At 30.7% G+C, this 17,952-nt stretch overlaps 1 protein-coding gene across 3 annotated transcripts in view; it reads right to left on the minus strand.

Moving 5' to 3' along the window:
- Positions 1 to 17,952, minus strand: part of LOC125066979 — a 92,677-nt gene that overhangs the window by 64,456 nt on the left and 10,269 nt on the right. For all 3 annotated transcript variants that reach the window (XM_047675322.1, XM_047675323.1, XM_047675321.1), the window contains exon 2: positions 13,299 to 13,790. In XM_047675322.1, the coding sequence (XP_047531278.1) occupies positions 13,299 to 13,402 (104 nt within the window). In that variant the 5' untranslated portion in view covers positions 13,403 to 13,790. The remainder of the gene's footprint in view (positions 1 to 13,298; positions 13,791 to 17,952) is intronic.

The raw sequence follows: 17,952 nt of genomic DNA on the forward strand, positions 1-17,952 counted from the left end.
CTGACCTATTTTGCTTACAGTTATGCGTTTGTCGCACAATAAATACTATCAATATTTATAGAAATTAAAATAATTATTTCCATTCTGTAATATTTCTCTCGTTCCACTTGCAGTTTTGAACATACAAGACTGACCACTAGTATCGAATAAATTTTAATTAAAGCGAACATTCTCTAGATGACCGCGTCTACCAGAATAATAATTGACAACTTCTTGATGAATCGCTGTACGCTGCACCTGTATATAGTACCCAAAAATTCCTTAACACATTAGCAATAGAGACTAATATTCAATAAACTACATATTTAAATTTAAGGCTGGCTTGTTATAATATAACTTGGTCCCATCTATCTTTTGGTGGCCCACTGTGGACAGTGGAAAGCTTTAATTTGATATAAAGTGTGTGAGTGATATATTGGTTTACGTTTAGGTATTTTCATTCACTGGCTTTTGATGTTTATGTCTGCGATATACCTATTCCTCATACCTCTATTGCGAACCACTTTTATTTAGAGTGACTTGTGACTAATAAGAAACCCACGACATTTATTTTCAAATAATAAATTAAATTAACCCCTTGTCCAAAATTAAAATAGATCTTATTTAATGTACTACAACCTTGCATTATAGTCAAATTCTAAACAAAACTAAAGGCTAATTCAATTAGCAATCAAGTACGTATCATACAGCAATACACATACATCTTTATTTAATTCCACAGACTAAATTAACCATCAACAGCCGAATCGTACAGATGCCGCTTACCAACGCAATCATTTGATATTCGCTGTCACAACCAATCGACGCCTGCGTAATAAATCGTATCAAAACAACATTATAGCTAGACTAAAGTTATAAGCATTTATAAACGATAAGCAGTAATACGTTCAGTTATTAAATCCATGGGATAAACGTATGTACATATAGAAGCTTTTAACGGTATAATCTAAACATTCCTAAGGATTAAAAAAGAAAAAGACTATTCATTTATTTCAAGTTTAGTATCAGTAACACTCGTCGCTTGGAATTATTCTTCCCCTGTCACAGCCTTTCAAGATACACAATTAGTAAAGGTATAGAAAATTTTAGAGGTGACAATTCCATAAATATGAAGTGAAATTGACTCGTTGGTTCTACTTTAACATTTAACACAAATATTTAAATATGACATGGGATAAAGTATTTTGTATTGGTCCTGTAAAGAATATTTTGACATAACTACTTGTTTAATACTTTGTACTTTTTATTTATTAATTGTTTTTAAAATATTCATATAACTATAAATACTTAAAATGAGTTGATTTTTAATTATAATTTTTATATATTTTTACGTAATGTTTAGTCGTGTCTATATCTTCTTAAAATGCGTAGATGCTTTTCTGTAGTAAATAGTGTGTCGCATTACATCAAAGTCCTTTTGGAGTTATTTAATATTAATCTCTCATCCCGCGTCAAATCGACGAGATAAAACTACACGCAGATTATAAAAATAAACATCGGTTAATAAATTCTTAATAAAAAGTAAAAAGTCCAATCAAAAATCTTTGTATTTTTATAGATGTATGACAAATTGCTTTGATATATATTCAAACAGAATGAATGATATCTAAAAACATTTCTTAAATACCGACATATAGGAAATAAGCATACACGTGATATAAATTTAAAATATTAATACCGTGACGAAAAACGGATTAAAAAACATAATTACATAAAAAATTATGAGGCGGCAGGATACAGATGGATAATACATTAAAAACGGGGATTCCATAATTAAATTAGCATCTACGAATTAAAAATTTAAAAAACTTCGGTGTCCCACCAGCCGCCGCTGGGCGCCACCGTCCGACACATACCATCGCGTTTTATACCCATCAAATCGCCCGATAATTGAAATGAGTTCCTTGTAAAAAGCAGAAAAACGATTATCCGTATACCTTTTAAGACGTCTCAGATACACAAATGGACTTTGTATTAGAATTTATGTCACTTAAAAGAGATGATATAAAAACGCGCCGACGGCTTTACACGCAATAAAAATATGGGAACGACGAGAATGCCTTCCCGGTTGTCAATCGGGGGGTTTAATAATCGTAAAATGTGTTTTGATATACTCAAAGTTTCTTCTCAATAAAACAGTGGATGTGGATGCGAGCTGATGCAAATATGAAGGAAAAAATTTTGTATTACAAAATCTATCTATTATATCTAACTGTGACAAAAAATCAAAATAATTGATGTAATTTACCAATTTGTTGTTTCCTTGTATAATTAAATTTCGTGATCAAAATAATTATTGCTGATAATCTAAACTAATATTAGAAATGCAAAACTGACTATGCCTGTCTGTTACCTCGTAACGACATTGCCACTGAAATCGATCGTAATTAAATTTAACATTAAGCTAGCTTAGGACCGAGATAAGAACCAGCATATAAATTACTTTATATGTTGGTATAATAGTTTTGATTCGGGAAAGTCACGGGCAAAAGTTAGTTTAGATAAAATATAGTTATGTAGATATGATGTACGATCAAAAATATTGTGAAAATCTAAAATATCACATCACTCATAGCTTTGCTTTGTTACGTTTTCGTAACATAGCAATCCATCAATTCAATAAAACTTAGTTTCCTTAACAAAACTAGTTTTCATCTTCAAACTCACGTCTCTGAAACTATATGAATAAAACTTTACACGAACAGGTAGACGGAGTATCCGTAGCGTGTGCCACACATCAATATGCAGATATTACGTGTTTTTATAGTCGTTTGGATGAACACGAATTATTCTTAATCTTTAAAACTTTACCTCAGTGCTTTTACGACTCATCGAGACATTACGCATCTAGTTAAAACGTAAAACGATAAAAAATCTTTTTAATGTTTGTGAATAGTAATAAAATATGTTTAATTATTGTAAAATTTATATTACGTTGCTCTGTGAAATCGATAGTTCTCTCGGAATATCGAACAGAGAATTGTGTTTCGTATATGCGTGCACGCATGGCCCGAAAACGCTGCGGCCGAACTAAAGTATTCCGACACAACTAATAACTTGTTACTATAATCGGTAGGTAATTTATATACTAAATTCTTAACGCCCTACGCGATTAAAAAACGATGGACTTTTTAATATTCATAATGTTCGTTCGTTTCTTTTAAAAACGGATGCTCAATCAATCACCGCTTTTTATTGGTTCGACAGAGGTATTGTGTGAAAGTTATTCAACATAATATAAACATTAAAAAAAACTTCAAGATCAAGTTTTAGTTTGTTTTATATTCGGAACTATTGTATGTTGACTTGCCAACGCTTTGTAAGATTTGTATGATTTTATCAATTAAAATCTAAGCCGAGATGAGATAACTTAGTGGTTAGTTAATACGTGAATCTTAACCGAAGATGGTGGGTTCAAGCCCGAAAGACACCAAGTTATCACCAAGTGCTCATTTGTTAAGGAAATAATCGTAAAGAAAACGTGTGTTGGATGAAATTCTAAGACATGTGTATCCAATAACGCCACCACCAATTGGAACGGCGTTATGGAATTATTTCAAAAATTCCTCCTCAAGGAGAAGGCTAACAGTGCAACTTTTACATAATTGAATGATAAATTAGTCACTATAATATTTTTGTATGATTTATTTGCCTAATATAAATACTAAAAAAAGATTAAAATATTTCTGTGTTAAGCAGAGGCATATTTTTCACGTACAAAGTAATTTTAAAAAGGTGACGTTTATTAGCCTGTTTATAGTGGCAAGGTAAGGTACATTTTTACGTAATTAAAAGCTTAACGCTGAATATATTTTATGATAAGTCGATACGCTGCTTTGATGGGCATCATTAATAAGACATCAAAGGCTTATCGTAAAAATTCATCCCCCGATTAAATGTAATACCTATTCATTAAAAACACATGCGCTGCGGAAAAATGAGAGTAGTGACAATACCGCGTAAGTGAGGAGCGATGCGTTTGTGGAAATTTTTATATTATATTATATTGATTAGGAAGAATTTTCAGATAAATATAATGTATGTGTAATGTATTCTTTATAACATCAAAATAAATTAAATTGCTTTTAGGAATAATAATACAAAGAAAAACCATTATTTTTATATATAAATTCCATTAATTTCAAATACTTTTATTATGATTTATAATCAAATAACATAATATTAAAATAATTACAAAAATGTTGTCAAAATTATATTGAGCAGTACCTGTCAATATGCATCCATAGTGTTCATGATTTTGGTCAAAAAAGGTACGTTCTGGACGTCATATAGCGTGAATATACGTTACATATATTGATTAAAGTTTGAATCAAACAACGTATTCTCCGACGAACGTAATATACTTTTATACTAGTACACAATAATTAAAATTAAATTTAAAGAAAATGGCGCATAAAATACTTTACTTGGTGTTAGGGCTTTTGCACCTTATCATATAGTTTAGTGCCAAGCAGCAATACTTGGTACATAATATGACTTGTTGCGTTGGTTTTAGGGGTGAGTCAGCGTCAACACGCACAAATGACATAACATCTCGGTTCTTATGGTTGGTTGAGCATTAACGATGTAAATAATCCTTAAAATTTCTTGCCAATGTCTATGGACAGTGACTACTTACCATCGAGTGGTACATTTGCACGTTCGCCTATCTAAACTATAAAAAAAAATATTATTAATGCGGTCGCAATATATAGCGCACATGTAGCGCTATATATATATATATATATAGCTGAAATTGAAAAGAGTTTCAGTGAACAACTAAATTAAAACAAAATCCAAAAATATTAAAATCCGACTTTATTCTGGAGTCGGATTTTCATTATTTATACATAAATATATATGAATTACATCTCATCAACAATAAGGCCTTTTTGATCCATCAGTGGATACTTCGTTGCTATTTATAGGCAAGACAAATGCTAATCTTGTACGAATACGCTTTCGAACAAGATGATATGCTACCTTCCCGTTCAATAATAGATAAAAGTGCTGGAGACGGGGACGCATGAGCGGGTGTGCGGGGTACGGAAAGCGAAATATAAGAATATATCGCTCGATGTACGTCGAATTTATGTGTGTGTATTTTATATTAAATTTTATCCCATGGTGACTTTACATTTTTGTGTACTCACAAATAGCCTTGTATGTTAAAATGTTAACGGCCGCACCTCCGCTATTAAGGTCAGCTTTAGTGGGCGGACATTTTCACTGAATCTTTAAACAACGCCACCACTGCTCACTTGCGCCGGTGTACGAACGCTAAACCCACAATTACGCATATTGGAGGATCACATCAAAAGGACCGACACTGAGCTATTATGAGTACACGAAATCAATGTGAACGTTTAATTTCATATGGAAACTTTATTACGAGGTGTCAGACTCAAGGATCCGTCTATTTAATTAAAATAATTTCAATTCTATTCTTATCCTCAAAATGAATTTCTTAATAACGTCAAATTACATTTCAGAGTTAATTAATCCTGTGATCTCAATAAAAATTTGATATCGAAGCGTTACTGTTTCGATTATTTCAATGCTGATACACAACTCCTCAAAGTTTTGTGACATTATTTACTATTTTGTTTTTAAAGTAAAGTGTATTTAAATTAGAAATAGATAATTCTGTGAAAGAGAAATATAGAGGTTAAATTTTTCTTCATAAAAGACTGACGTTTAAGCGGTATATGAGAAGTATACACTCCTTACACTGTCAATGCGCCTCATACTTTCTATCTAAGCTCTTTTATTGTGCCTGAATTTAGAAGGACAAAGTGTTAATGTTTGGAAGCAGGTGATGATTACGTGGTAACCTAGGCATGCCTACACAAGTCCATACCATGAATATATTTTATATTCATTATATGTAGTGCTACGCGTCAAATTTATAAATATATTATCCACATTTAATCACTAAGCACTAATAATCATCATCTCAATGATATTATAACTGATTATCAACTTTGAATTATTAAAATAGACCTTTAGTATTTTAATGTGTTTCCTACGTACAGTATTGAACAAAATTTTGAATAATAAAGTGGTGTTTGATGCACAAACATTTCTTAATTGTGCATTTTTAAAACGCTCTTCCTATTTACTTGGGCGTTTAATTTATATATTTTATAGAACGTAAATCGCTGTCATATTAATATTTCCTATGTTCTCCTGATAATAATCGTCATACCCTTTCATCCCTAAACCAGCATCCCTCTTATCTTGAGACGGACCACCTGACATCAGTCCAAAACAGCTGCTTTTTAAAAATGTTATGCTAATTAATTTATATTCCTATTAGCTTATACCCGAGAAACATAATAAATTCGACACGGATAATTAAATTTATATTTAATTCTAATGTCAAAACTTATAATTATTGTTATATATATTATACATGATGTTTACATTTATGTAACTTTATTTTATTGGATATTAATATTAAGCCTGTGTAAAGCTTGTGATGGTTTAATTTGTACATTCGTTTGTTTTTATATTTCATCGAACGCAATAAATAGTGTAAAGATTAATTTAATATAAAACTCGTTAACAGAGTTAAAAAATAGATAAAATAAATAATAATCAAGATAAAATTTATAACACGACAATGCAATAACTTTGATTTAAACAAATTATTAACATTAAAATAAGGTGTAAAGCTGTAGATCATATTACTAACATTCGTTAGTAAAAATTCAACTGTCCTTGTCGTCCCAAATAAAGCCGCCCACACACACGCCACAGTAAAAGTCGCTTTCCAATTGTACAGTGACTATAAAGTGACAAGTCAACGAATAATGTAACTTCTTTTCACGCGTAACAATATTTAACTTACACATAGAGCCTAGGACACATTAACATACCAACAATTTCTGTATTATGTAATTTATATACTCTTTCCTTTATTGTTGTCAAGGTAATTTATTATTTATTTAATTGACTGCCTCAATGGTTCTTTAGTTTGAACGGCTGGTGGTCGCATGGTCTCGAGTAAGAGTCCCATGCCAAACTAAAAACTGAAATGAGTTACGTTAAGTTATTAGTTCTACACCTGGTTTCTCTCCACACGTTTCAAATAATGACATTAGGGTGGGGTGATGAAAAGTGTTCATGTATTTGTACATAATCATATTCCCTATGTAGATAGTCTACTCTATTTGATTAGTCGTTGTATCCGAAATTCTGTAAAGAGCACCTACCACCAAACAACAAAAAATATGTTTCATTAAATTACGAATTATGATAAACTTTCAATTAATATTCTACGCAACCACCATATTTAGGTGGGGATCGGTCTACAGGACTCTCACATACCGAACCAAATGCGGCTACTTAGCTACCCCTTTGCGCAGATTTTTAGTGAGCGAGTGGTACTTCCCCGGGTCTGCCGGCCTATTGGGTTGCAAAGGTATACAGCGTGGCACCGCAACTGTAAAAATTTCATCTTCACCGAATTTAATCGTCCCTATTCTATTTTAACAAAATTAAATAGCTATACGCTAGATATATATATATAGGTTTTTACTTTGATTGCTTGCTGATTGCAAGTATTTCATAATTATTATAACTAACTATGATTAACTTCAAAATCCATAAACAATAAAGAAATAATTATTTATATAGGTAATGTCGTTTCATCAAATTTCAAAATAACTTAGAATAGCATGTATTACGTAAGACTAATTTATCAATTCATGGTCTCTTCGTTGTAATTTTTGGACTTGACCCTTAGCACTACACTGCGTAACTGCCATTCATCTTTGATCACAATCAGTTAGAAAACTAATCCGTCAATTAATATTGGACGACCGTCGCGTCGTGCTCTGAGATTCAATATAACTTATTAAGGCCAAGTGTGCTCGTTAAAAATACTTTTATTCTATATGTATCGTACGTAACGTAACCACCATCTTTCTAGTGGTATTATGAAGTTGCAGATGCCAAGGTTTCAGGTACTGGTTGATAAACATTTATTTTCGATCAAATAATTTTTAGTACCAGCCTGGGGTTTGGTAAAGCGTAACCTGTGATATATTAAATTGTTACTAAGCTAAATTGGGGCTTATTGCACATCTGTCTTCCTGAAACGCCAGCCTTCGCCCCATAGTAAGACATTTACAGACCGTTACTTACTTACGTATGTGTATTGTTCTTTAAATATATATTTCGATCAAACTTATCACACAATATACTATTTATCAAATGTTAACAGTACAATGATAAGTGTAAAAAAAAGAAACAACCTCCCACTTAAATAGATTCAATAATAATTCATTAGTACTATATTTGGTCGGCACGTGTTGATATGAATGACATATGAATTAAACTGTTTGGTGTCATTGCTCTACCAATTAATTAACCATGGATTCAATTTAACATCTAAAATGGATGGTGTATTTCATGTGCTATAATCAATTTAACGAGATTGGTTGATTCTGATTTTGTATCCTGCTTATAATTTTATTCTAAATTCAAAGTCATATTGCTACTGTTAAAGCAAAAGGTCTTATATACGTACAAATTATGATTTAATTTTGAGATGCATAAATCGTTTCATAATATTCTTTTAGTGAATGCCTTGAAAGTTACACCGTATATCGATATGGGCATGGGACATAGAAACAGTACAGAGAAAATTTCAATAATAAAACTAAAATTTAAAAACACCATATTAAATTTGAATTTTTGCGACAACAGTACCTCGCGACATGTTACTTCAGCTTGACGTCAATTACGTTTTCACGTTATGACTGAATAATCCTTACTTCTTACTTTTTATGTAATAGGACAAATAAACCTGACAGTAACCCACCGCCCATAGACATTGTCGCTGTAAGAAATACTAACTAATCCTTACATTACCAATACGCCACCATCCTTCGGAGCTAGAATGTGCCTTTAGTTACCTAGTTTAGTGTCCCAGCACCGAGTACCTCTTCTCTTACTTATATGCACATTCATGAAATAAATATATTTTTTAAATTTTTAGACACTTGTTTTTTTGTCAAAAATTTAATTACGAAGTTCTGTCAACTTATATTTATTTTCTCTAAGCACTCATAAAAGGAGGATCCGATCTAAATTTCACAATGCCAACTTCAAGTTTGGACTCAGCGGTAGGTCCACAGTCACATGTTTATTTATTAACATATAAATTAGAATAATATACTAGTCTACAGAAAACATAACGAAAGAATAACTTTCAATTTTACACTAATTACATAATAATGTGAGTTTCTCAACAATCAGTAAACAGGAAATTTCCTTAACCAATAAGGTAACAGACGAATACGGCGGGGAAATTAATTATCGCGTATTTATTATAATTATAATCATTAAAATCGTGCCTTCAAAATATATTAATCATATTTGTGACAAATAAATTACGAAGTTTTTTAAAGAATCTTATTAAAATTACTTTAGATAATTCTTAATTGTATCAAGATTTATTCAATAATTGATTTAAAGACTTTATTGTAGCGACAAAGAAAATGAAACAAAAGTTGGACTTAATGCCTGAAGGCATTCTCTGCCAGTCAACCTTTAGGTCAAACAAAAAACCATGAAGGCGGTAATTAATAATTGACAATACACAATAATATACATGCTTATATATAAACTATAGAAAAAAATAACATATATATGCATAAATTATCTATAATAAAAACAAAAATAACAAATAATAGTGCATTATAGGCGTCATGAGAACTAGAGGTTTTCTGAAATTATGTGCTAACGTACGAGCCTTAAAAATAAATTTAAAGGTAGCTTTTCTAATATTAGATATTTCTAATAATAGGATGTATTCATAATTATTTCATTTCGTCAATCAAATACTGCACTAGAGGTCAAATTTTTTTTTCACAGTTTACTGCCTAATCCTCGTCTTGAACCAGACGATATACTAACTATCAATGTCACATCCATTATAAATATTTGATTTAGTTGCATAACGTGTCTGAAAGCACACCGATGATGATTAATACGTTTTTAATACACACCTACACAGTATAGTACAGTAGTAAAAAAATGTCTACTCGGTTATGTTGTAATAAGTAATATGAAACCTCGTGTAAGTTCAAACAATAGTGCCCACGTATTATTGTTGTCTCAACTCAACGACGATTCTTAATGCGCAAATAAGAAGTCAAGTGTGAGACGGTCTGCTTTAAAAGTTTTTATTTTTTTTACCAATATTACAAATTACTTGCACAGATTTTAATGTCTAAAGCGATACGTCAAATAACTAAAAATATATTAATTCTGGTATCTAATTTGTTTATCATGTAGCTTGTTTATTCCCTTTTATTTTAAATGTAACGATGACCAACAGCAAATAAAACACTATAACAAATGTAATTTAAATAGAAAGGATATCATTAATTTATATTACAAAAACGATAAAAAATTGAAACCTGTTGAACACATATTTATTTATTTAACAAAGGCAATCTATTTATTTGTATACAAATATATATAGGATATTATTAATTTAGGCTATAATACGACTTGCATGAGTTTCAGAAGTGACTACTTATATGCCAATAAAAAGGTCCCATAAGTACACTAACAATATATTAAAAAATATTAAGCTTTTCATGTTCGTATCGATAACTGGTCGTAGTAATAAATAGCTTTAATAAATTGGTCAAATGTTGACGTAAATATGAGACAGTGTAATTAGAAGCACTAGGAAAATGTCATATTAGTACCCGTGATAGTATTAACCTTAACTATTAAGCCTTTACGGAATAATGTAAGTAGAGGCGCAGCCTGACGCGGCGGCTTACATATAGATCAAAAGATAAAACGTGCGCAAGTGTTATGCTCGTGTGTAAGCTTTTAAAAAACATGTGCACAAAAAAATACAATATTGTGTGTTGTATAATAAAAATAATTAATTTTTTTGGACAGTTCAATTTATTTTCGAGTCGTCTTTATTTAAATACTTTATCTGTATCTCTGAGCACGATTTCGTTTTAAACGAACCACAGATAATATAACTATAGAATTACATCATCAAATGTCATAATGTAACCGTGATATATTTATATTATTATTATAATAGGAAATTAAAATATGAATAATCCCATTGAGCGATATATTCCCAAGAAAATAACGTTTATTTAATCTGATAGGGTAAACAGTGGAATTTAAGCTGAAACAACACAATCTTCTATTGATGTTAAAGTAGAGGCATGAAAGAAAGGATGAACAGACGAACAATTTACTTTCTCACGATTTATGTAAAAGTATTTATTCAGCTTTAATATAATGTTGCTAAAATAAATATAAATAGTCTTCAACAATTGTCTTTATTAATTCAATAATCTACTAACTTCTTCAGCATCTTAAAAAGTACATACAAGATTGAGGTAATTGTGTTAAGAATTTTAATTAGTAATCCATAAGTGCAGATGCCATCAGATGGCACAAATACCGGACGGCCTTCAAGATTTTCAAAAAGAGATACTACAATTCTAAAAATCTAATTGATTAAATTTTAAGCGAATAAAAAAATTCAATATATATGCAAATTTAATATTTACATGACAACATACGAACGTTTGTTTGTTTTGCTTCTGATTGTCAGAACAGACTCCTGCTGTGATTATTAGATCCTTATAGACTTGTCTATTATGACATTATATATTAGAAATCATAAAATATACCAAAATAATACCTATTTATCATACTCCGTCTCAGGCATCGTTAATATTTAATACTACCATTGTGACCTAATTTGGGACAAATTAAATAAAACGAGTGGGCCGATCTTTTTAGTTAAGGTAACAATATATTAGATTTACGCTATGTTTCCAAAATATAATATTTTGAACTTATAAATCTGTGTTTTGGATACAGGGACACCGGTTCGTGTTTTATAAGGCGAGTAACTAATCGTTGTAGACGCTTGTATTATTGATGTAGAATGCTAATCCCATTTATGGGAGACAATAAAGTGTAGATTTATTACATATCAATTTTAACAATAATTCCATTGTTGATGAGCTATAGAACCCACGTATTCAATCGCGTCGATTTTCAACACGTTAATTTTCACGTAAGGATAATTGGGCTTACAATATTACACGACGGAAGAACAACAAACACCAGAAACAATTAAGTTCAATTAGATATAATCTAATGTAACAACAGAAAATCATACGTATGTTTGTCCTCAAATAATATTAAATTCAAGACAATTTAACACATCGTCGCGATTTTTCAAACCAACTAAGAGCGCAAACATTTTATGTTGTTGCCAAATTTTCAATGCCCACTTTATTAAATGTTTACAAAAATCTGTTAAAGGGTGTGTCTGAATATTTAAAATAAACACGCTATTTAATGAATGACAATGAATATAATTATTGTAATTTTATTAAACAATGTTTTCGTTGTCTCTAACACTACGAGACATATAATACACTTATTAAACACGGTCCGTGCTATATAAGTATTTGTATTGAATTGTTGTGTCCATTTTAATAAGTTATAATGTAATATCAATTTTATTTCATATAAAAAAAACACTAGTAGACAAAGTATCCACTAATAGGTAAAGTATTGAAAATTTTAACTTATTATAAAGTTAAAATTTTCAAAAGATTATATGAACTCCTCGAAATAATAGCCCGCAATAGTAGTTCCAGGTGGCAACTTGGAATTTGTGAATTTGTAATGAAACTGTAGATCATTGGTCCGTAAAATTGAATACATCAACTCTGTTACTTGAAATTAATTTAACATTCGCTATCAGAAGTGTACAGTTGCAATATAGCGTCAAACAAATATACTTAAATGTCATCATCAAGATTTACGTTGATTGGCATATAAACGAAATTGAAGCGATTACCTACTAGACCTGATAGACTACTTAAACCTATGAATACATTTTTATTTTTAATTGACGTATAGCAAACTGTTCGGCAAACGTTTGGTAATTATTCAAGTGTTTACTTTATAAATTGCCGTTACGATAAACATTTTGGCTAATCTACGCCCATTGTTGAAATTTAGAAATAACGTGTCTTGTTTAAGACAGCACTTAAGCATGAAACAATACAATAAACAAATCATTTCACAAAATACTATTTAGGTTATAAATAGAAACCATGAATAGTCATTTATATTAGAAAATTTTAAATTATAATATTCAATATTAACTTTTAAAATCGTCGACTTCTAAAGAAATCCTACAAACAGGTTAATATTTTACAATCATGTTTTAAATGTACAGAGTAAATAAAACAGAGATAAAACGAAGTTGTACTCACGTGTATACAGTTAGTAGCATCCAGCACTGCAGTCGCGCGCCGGGAAGCCACGTGACGTAGCGACCAGTCAGCGCGCAGTCGATACAAGGTGCAATATAAAGCATACCACCGTGGTGGCCTTTCCAGTGAACACTACTCCTTAGTTTATTTCCTCTATTGGTAACTTACTATTGCTACTATTGTGACTGACTAGCTTAATTAACACACGATTTATTTTCTTTTCGATTTCGATTAATATTTTTTTATCATGTAAGGCCAAATATTGTCAATGTTATTTAAATTAAACTATTCATTTACTCGCGTACTTGTCTAGGCACCGGCTGTCAGCCGCGCTCAAATGGATTTGTATCGCAAAGAAGACGATCGAGGTCACTTCCCTTAAAACACACGCCAGCATCTTTGTTTTATCGCGGAAGAAAAATGAAAATTTGCTACATAAATATAAATTACAAGTCTCCTATTATCGTGTCCAACTTCCTTTCCATATTGCACCTGAAACAATAAGAGCAACATTAATATTGCCTAAATACTAAATCTGATTTTATCGTTTCAATAAAAAGGCGGTCAAGCGAGAACTGTGAGGGCTAAGTAAATAAATCACACCTTCACACGAGCCCAAGTCCCTTTGTTTAATCGCTACTAAGACATACAAAAACCTTTTTATTCTGGCAACCCTAACAATAAAAAAATCAAGCCGTCGAAGATTGTGCAAGATCACAACAGAAAATCATTAAACAATGGCTTTGCCAGGAATTGAGGTGTTTATTATATCGGTCCACGCTCGTTCCGAGTCATGCAAAAAAGTAGATGTTCAGGTAAACTCGGACGACGTTTTTTTGCACTCCCGAGAACTTATTATGCGGGATTTATGACACTTTTTGTTGCGTCCAAGCTAATTATTGTTATCTACTATTCGCTTGACCATAGCGTTTTCTATGGATCAATAATAGTCCACTAATTCTCATGACACCTTCGAAGTCAAAGCGTCAATATTCCGGACGTTGAATGCTATTGTTCGTGCCACACAAAGCGACCCGCAATTCCTACCGTTCTTAAACGTTTTTTATCGTAAGTATCTTCGATGTCTCATTCAAGTCGCACTTCTGTAACCACTTTATGATTATAATTTAATTTCTTATCACTAATTAACTTCACTTTTTCGTTTTAGCGGTTGATTACCATATCGCTGATTCATTCAATCGCGGGGCTAATGGGCTAACAAAGGGATTGCAAATTAAATTTCGTGGCGCGTATCGGCATGCGGCAAAGCAAAAAGTAACAATAAAATATCGAATTTAGAACAGCAATCCGGGCGCGGGTCTTATTATTTTAGCCAACAAAGTAGAAAACCATTTACAATAAATCATTTTGAATGCTTTCTTGGTTCCCATGCGTCGAGCGGGCGACGCAAAGGGTGATTTCTGTCTGAGTATACATAAATAAAGGTTTTGTACGAACCTCAGGTACGTTTGATTTGAAGTAAAGATTAAAAGAATTTGCAATGGGAGAAACGGCATTTGTAAAATCAGCTGACTTTACCAATTTATGCATTTAAACACAGAGGTATTATTTCAATAGTGTACGCGTGTTCTCTGAGGAACGATTATAAATTATGTGTTTAAAACTCATTCATATATTCGTATTATCACTGTACATTGTGTACACACACAAACACGTATTGAATATAACACTGACGTAAGCTGTATTTACGTAACTTTTTAAATTAATATTTCAGAATTCATAAATGTAAACAATACGTCAGTTCCATACAATCACATTTTATACAATAGTATATTTTTTTAATTGCATATAAACAATAATGAGCTGTCATCTGTCTATACATATATACATATACATATATCGTAAGCACCAAAATATCGATTTGCTTAGAAAAATTTCTAAAATTTCTATTTTCTTAGGCTAATAAAAAGTCTCATTACACATATATTGCGACGTTTTATTATAAGTCCATAAAAATAGAAAAGTTACTTTAAAAAATTAGCTCTTGTTTAATATCTTCTCGCTTATGCCACTTCCTTAAACAATGCCTTATGTTCACATTTGTGGTTCCGACCACACATAGTTCGAAGTTACCAGGCGATTAGACGCAGCGGAGCATCTACGAACATGGCGTTTAATAGAAAACTTTGGCTTAAACTTTTACTTCGAAAATTATTTATAAAAAATATTTCAAAATGTTAATTTTTATTTAAGATACATGTTGGACTTTAATAAATCGAAACATCCGTATTTGTTAAATATATAAAAACCTTTTACAGCCTAACTATAAAGTAACTAAAACTTGAACTAACTTCAGACAGATTTCATGATAATATTTCTAAGATGTTTCATAAAGTAAATTAATATCATAAATATATATATAACAAACCACATAATCATTATTGTATAGATAATAACAAATTCTATCATCATATTATGGTTTGGTATATTCCGTGGAATAAAAATATATCTAAATATGTATTTTATTTCTACATTCAAAGTCGTACGCTAAGAAAGTCTCCGGTTCGTTACTACGAAAAATATTTCATAAAATCTAGCTCCAGAATACTTAAAATTTAATTAACATTCTTCATAATCTACGCATTTAGTTACATTTTGAATCGTCTTAAAAACAGGTCAAATGAAAAACCAGCGACATTGCACCTGAAAACCTTGCACTTCTAAGGACCGTGACTCTATCGTCGACGCAAAATATACGTGTTGATTCTCTTTCTATAAAATGAGTATAAATAAATATATATGTTTTTAGGAAAACTAAAACTTAAGCCTTTGAAATAAGAATTTATTTTCAATGAAATGCCATTCCCGCGCTACTTGACCTGTTAATTACTTGAATGCGCAAAAGAAAATATTCATTTGAAACGAACGCCGCACTTCAATGAAAACTTTAAACTAGACCTCATTTTCAGATTTTTCTATTTCTTAATACTAATTATAAACTAAAAAGAAAAAAAATTTTTTTTTTTGTTTATTTAGTAAATATTTAGTTCAATACAGATAATTTTTTATAGAGGCGTAATAACATTCTGGGTATAATGCCGTAGGACATCTATCGAAAGGCAGTAATTTCAACTTGCATATTAGATCTATTTAATAAAACTTTAATTTTTGTTTTATATTTTGTCGTTATGTAATTAAGTCTTGTCACATAGTTTATTAGAATAAACTATTTATTATTTATTTATTATCGAAAACAAAAAAAAACGAAATGAATATAATAAACATTTTCTTATTTTTAATTTTGCAAATTATTGACGAATAAAATCCTCGTCGCAACCAACTACCCATTAAATTTAATCGCAAGAATTTGATTAATTAAACAATAATAAATGTAATGTGTAATAAGAAAAAACTTTTATATTTTAATTTACAATACAACATTTTGTTATATCAAACAATTTCTTTTTGTTCTTTCAGCATCGAACAAATATTTATAAAAACATACAAAATCAATCAATGACACGGACAAAGAAGCGAGTCATCTTCTACATCGAAAACAACCTTTACCGTTTCCGTAAAAATATCCAAACCAATCATAAATCACTGAAGTTTTAACTGACATTTTATTTTGGAACTGCGAAAAGTTGCGTACTCACAAGATATATGCACCGACGTTGAAAAGTTTTTGAACGCATAAACGGTGCAACGAACGCTATGCGCTACACGCGGACAATTTAATCTGAAATATTTATGATTTTTAGATCGTTCTAGTGCTTTATAGACCATTACGCTGTTTTACTATGTGAGAAAAGTGTTAAGTTATAACTCAAGAGAACATTTGAATATATAAATTGTGTAGACTACTCATTTAAAAATTGCCATTTTCTTCCAATAAAAATTCCTAATTTTCAAACCAAAAATACAAAACTTTGTAAAATTAACAATTTTTAAATTTTATTTTTTTATAAAAGACGCAAAGGAAAACACTTTTAGTCATAGTTTAATCGTACATAGTTTCACTAACAACATTTAATTTTAATATTTACTTATGTGAAATGAAACGTACTAGAACTAATGTTAATAATATGTATACATCATAAGCCCAACGCAACTCTACACTGTAGCAAATAGTAATTATGTACCGAACGTAGCAGTAAGAACTTAATAGAGTGCTGAGTGAAGTATAAAATTATAAATGTTAGTACAACATTATACTGTGTAATGTCTGGCAGGCTGTTGTGAACTGACGGCGAAACTATGTGCGAAATCTGCCTAAACGAACGAAAGCGTATTATAGAAAATGCCAGTAAAGACGTGTTAATACAGTAGACAGATATCCCGCAACGTACGAGTATACTTGCCTTATATCTCTTTTGAAAATTTAAGTGACTTTCTAAGTTATAATCATAATAACAACCCTGTTATATCACATAAAGTATGAGCGGTACTAACGACAAAAAGATAGTACGATAATATTAATAAGTCAATCAATACATACATCGATTAGTTTGATTAAATGGACTAATGTAATGATGGCAGAGAGTACACTGGCTAAGCATATAGAACAGTTTTATATCGAAAGGGAATATTTACAAAGCCATCCTTCAAATCCATACTATACAAAAATAATTGTATTTGTCTCTTTTCTTAGGTAATCCATGGAACGGACTTCGATGGTTTCTTTTTTTGAGCT

This window comes from Vanessa atalanta, chromosome 10, assembly GCF_905147765.1.
Source record: "Vanessa atalanta chromosome 10, ilVanAtal1.2, whole genome shotgun sequence".
NCBI lineage: Eukaryota > Metazoa > Arthropoda > Insecta > Lepidoptera > Nymphalidae > Vanessa > Vanessa atalanta.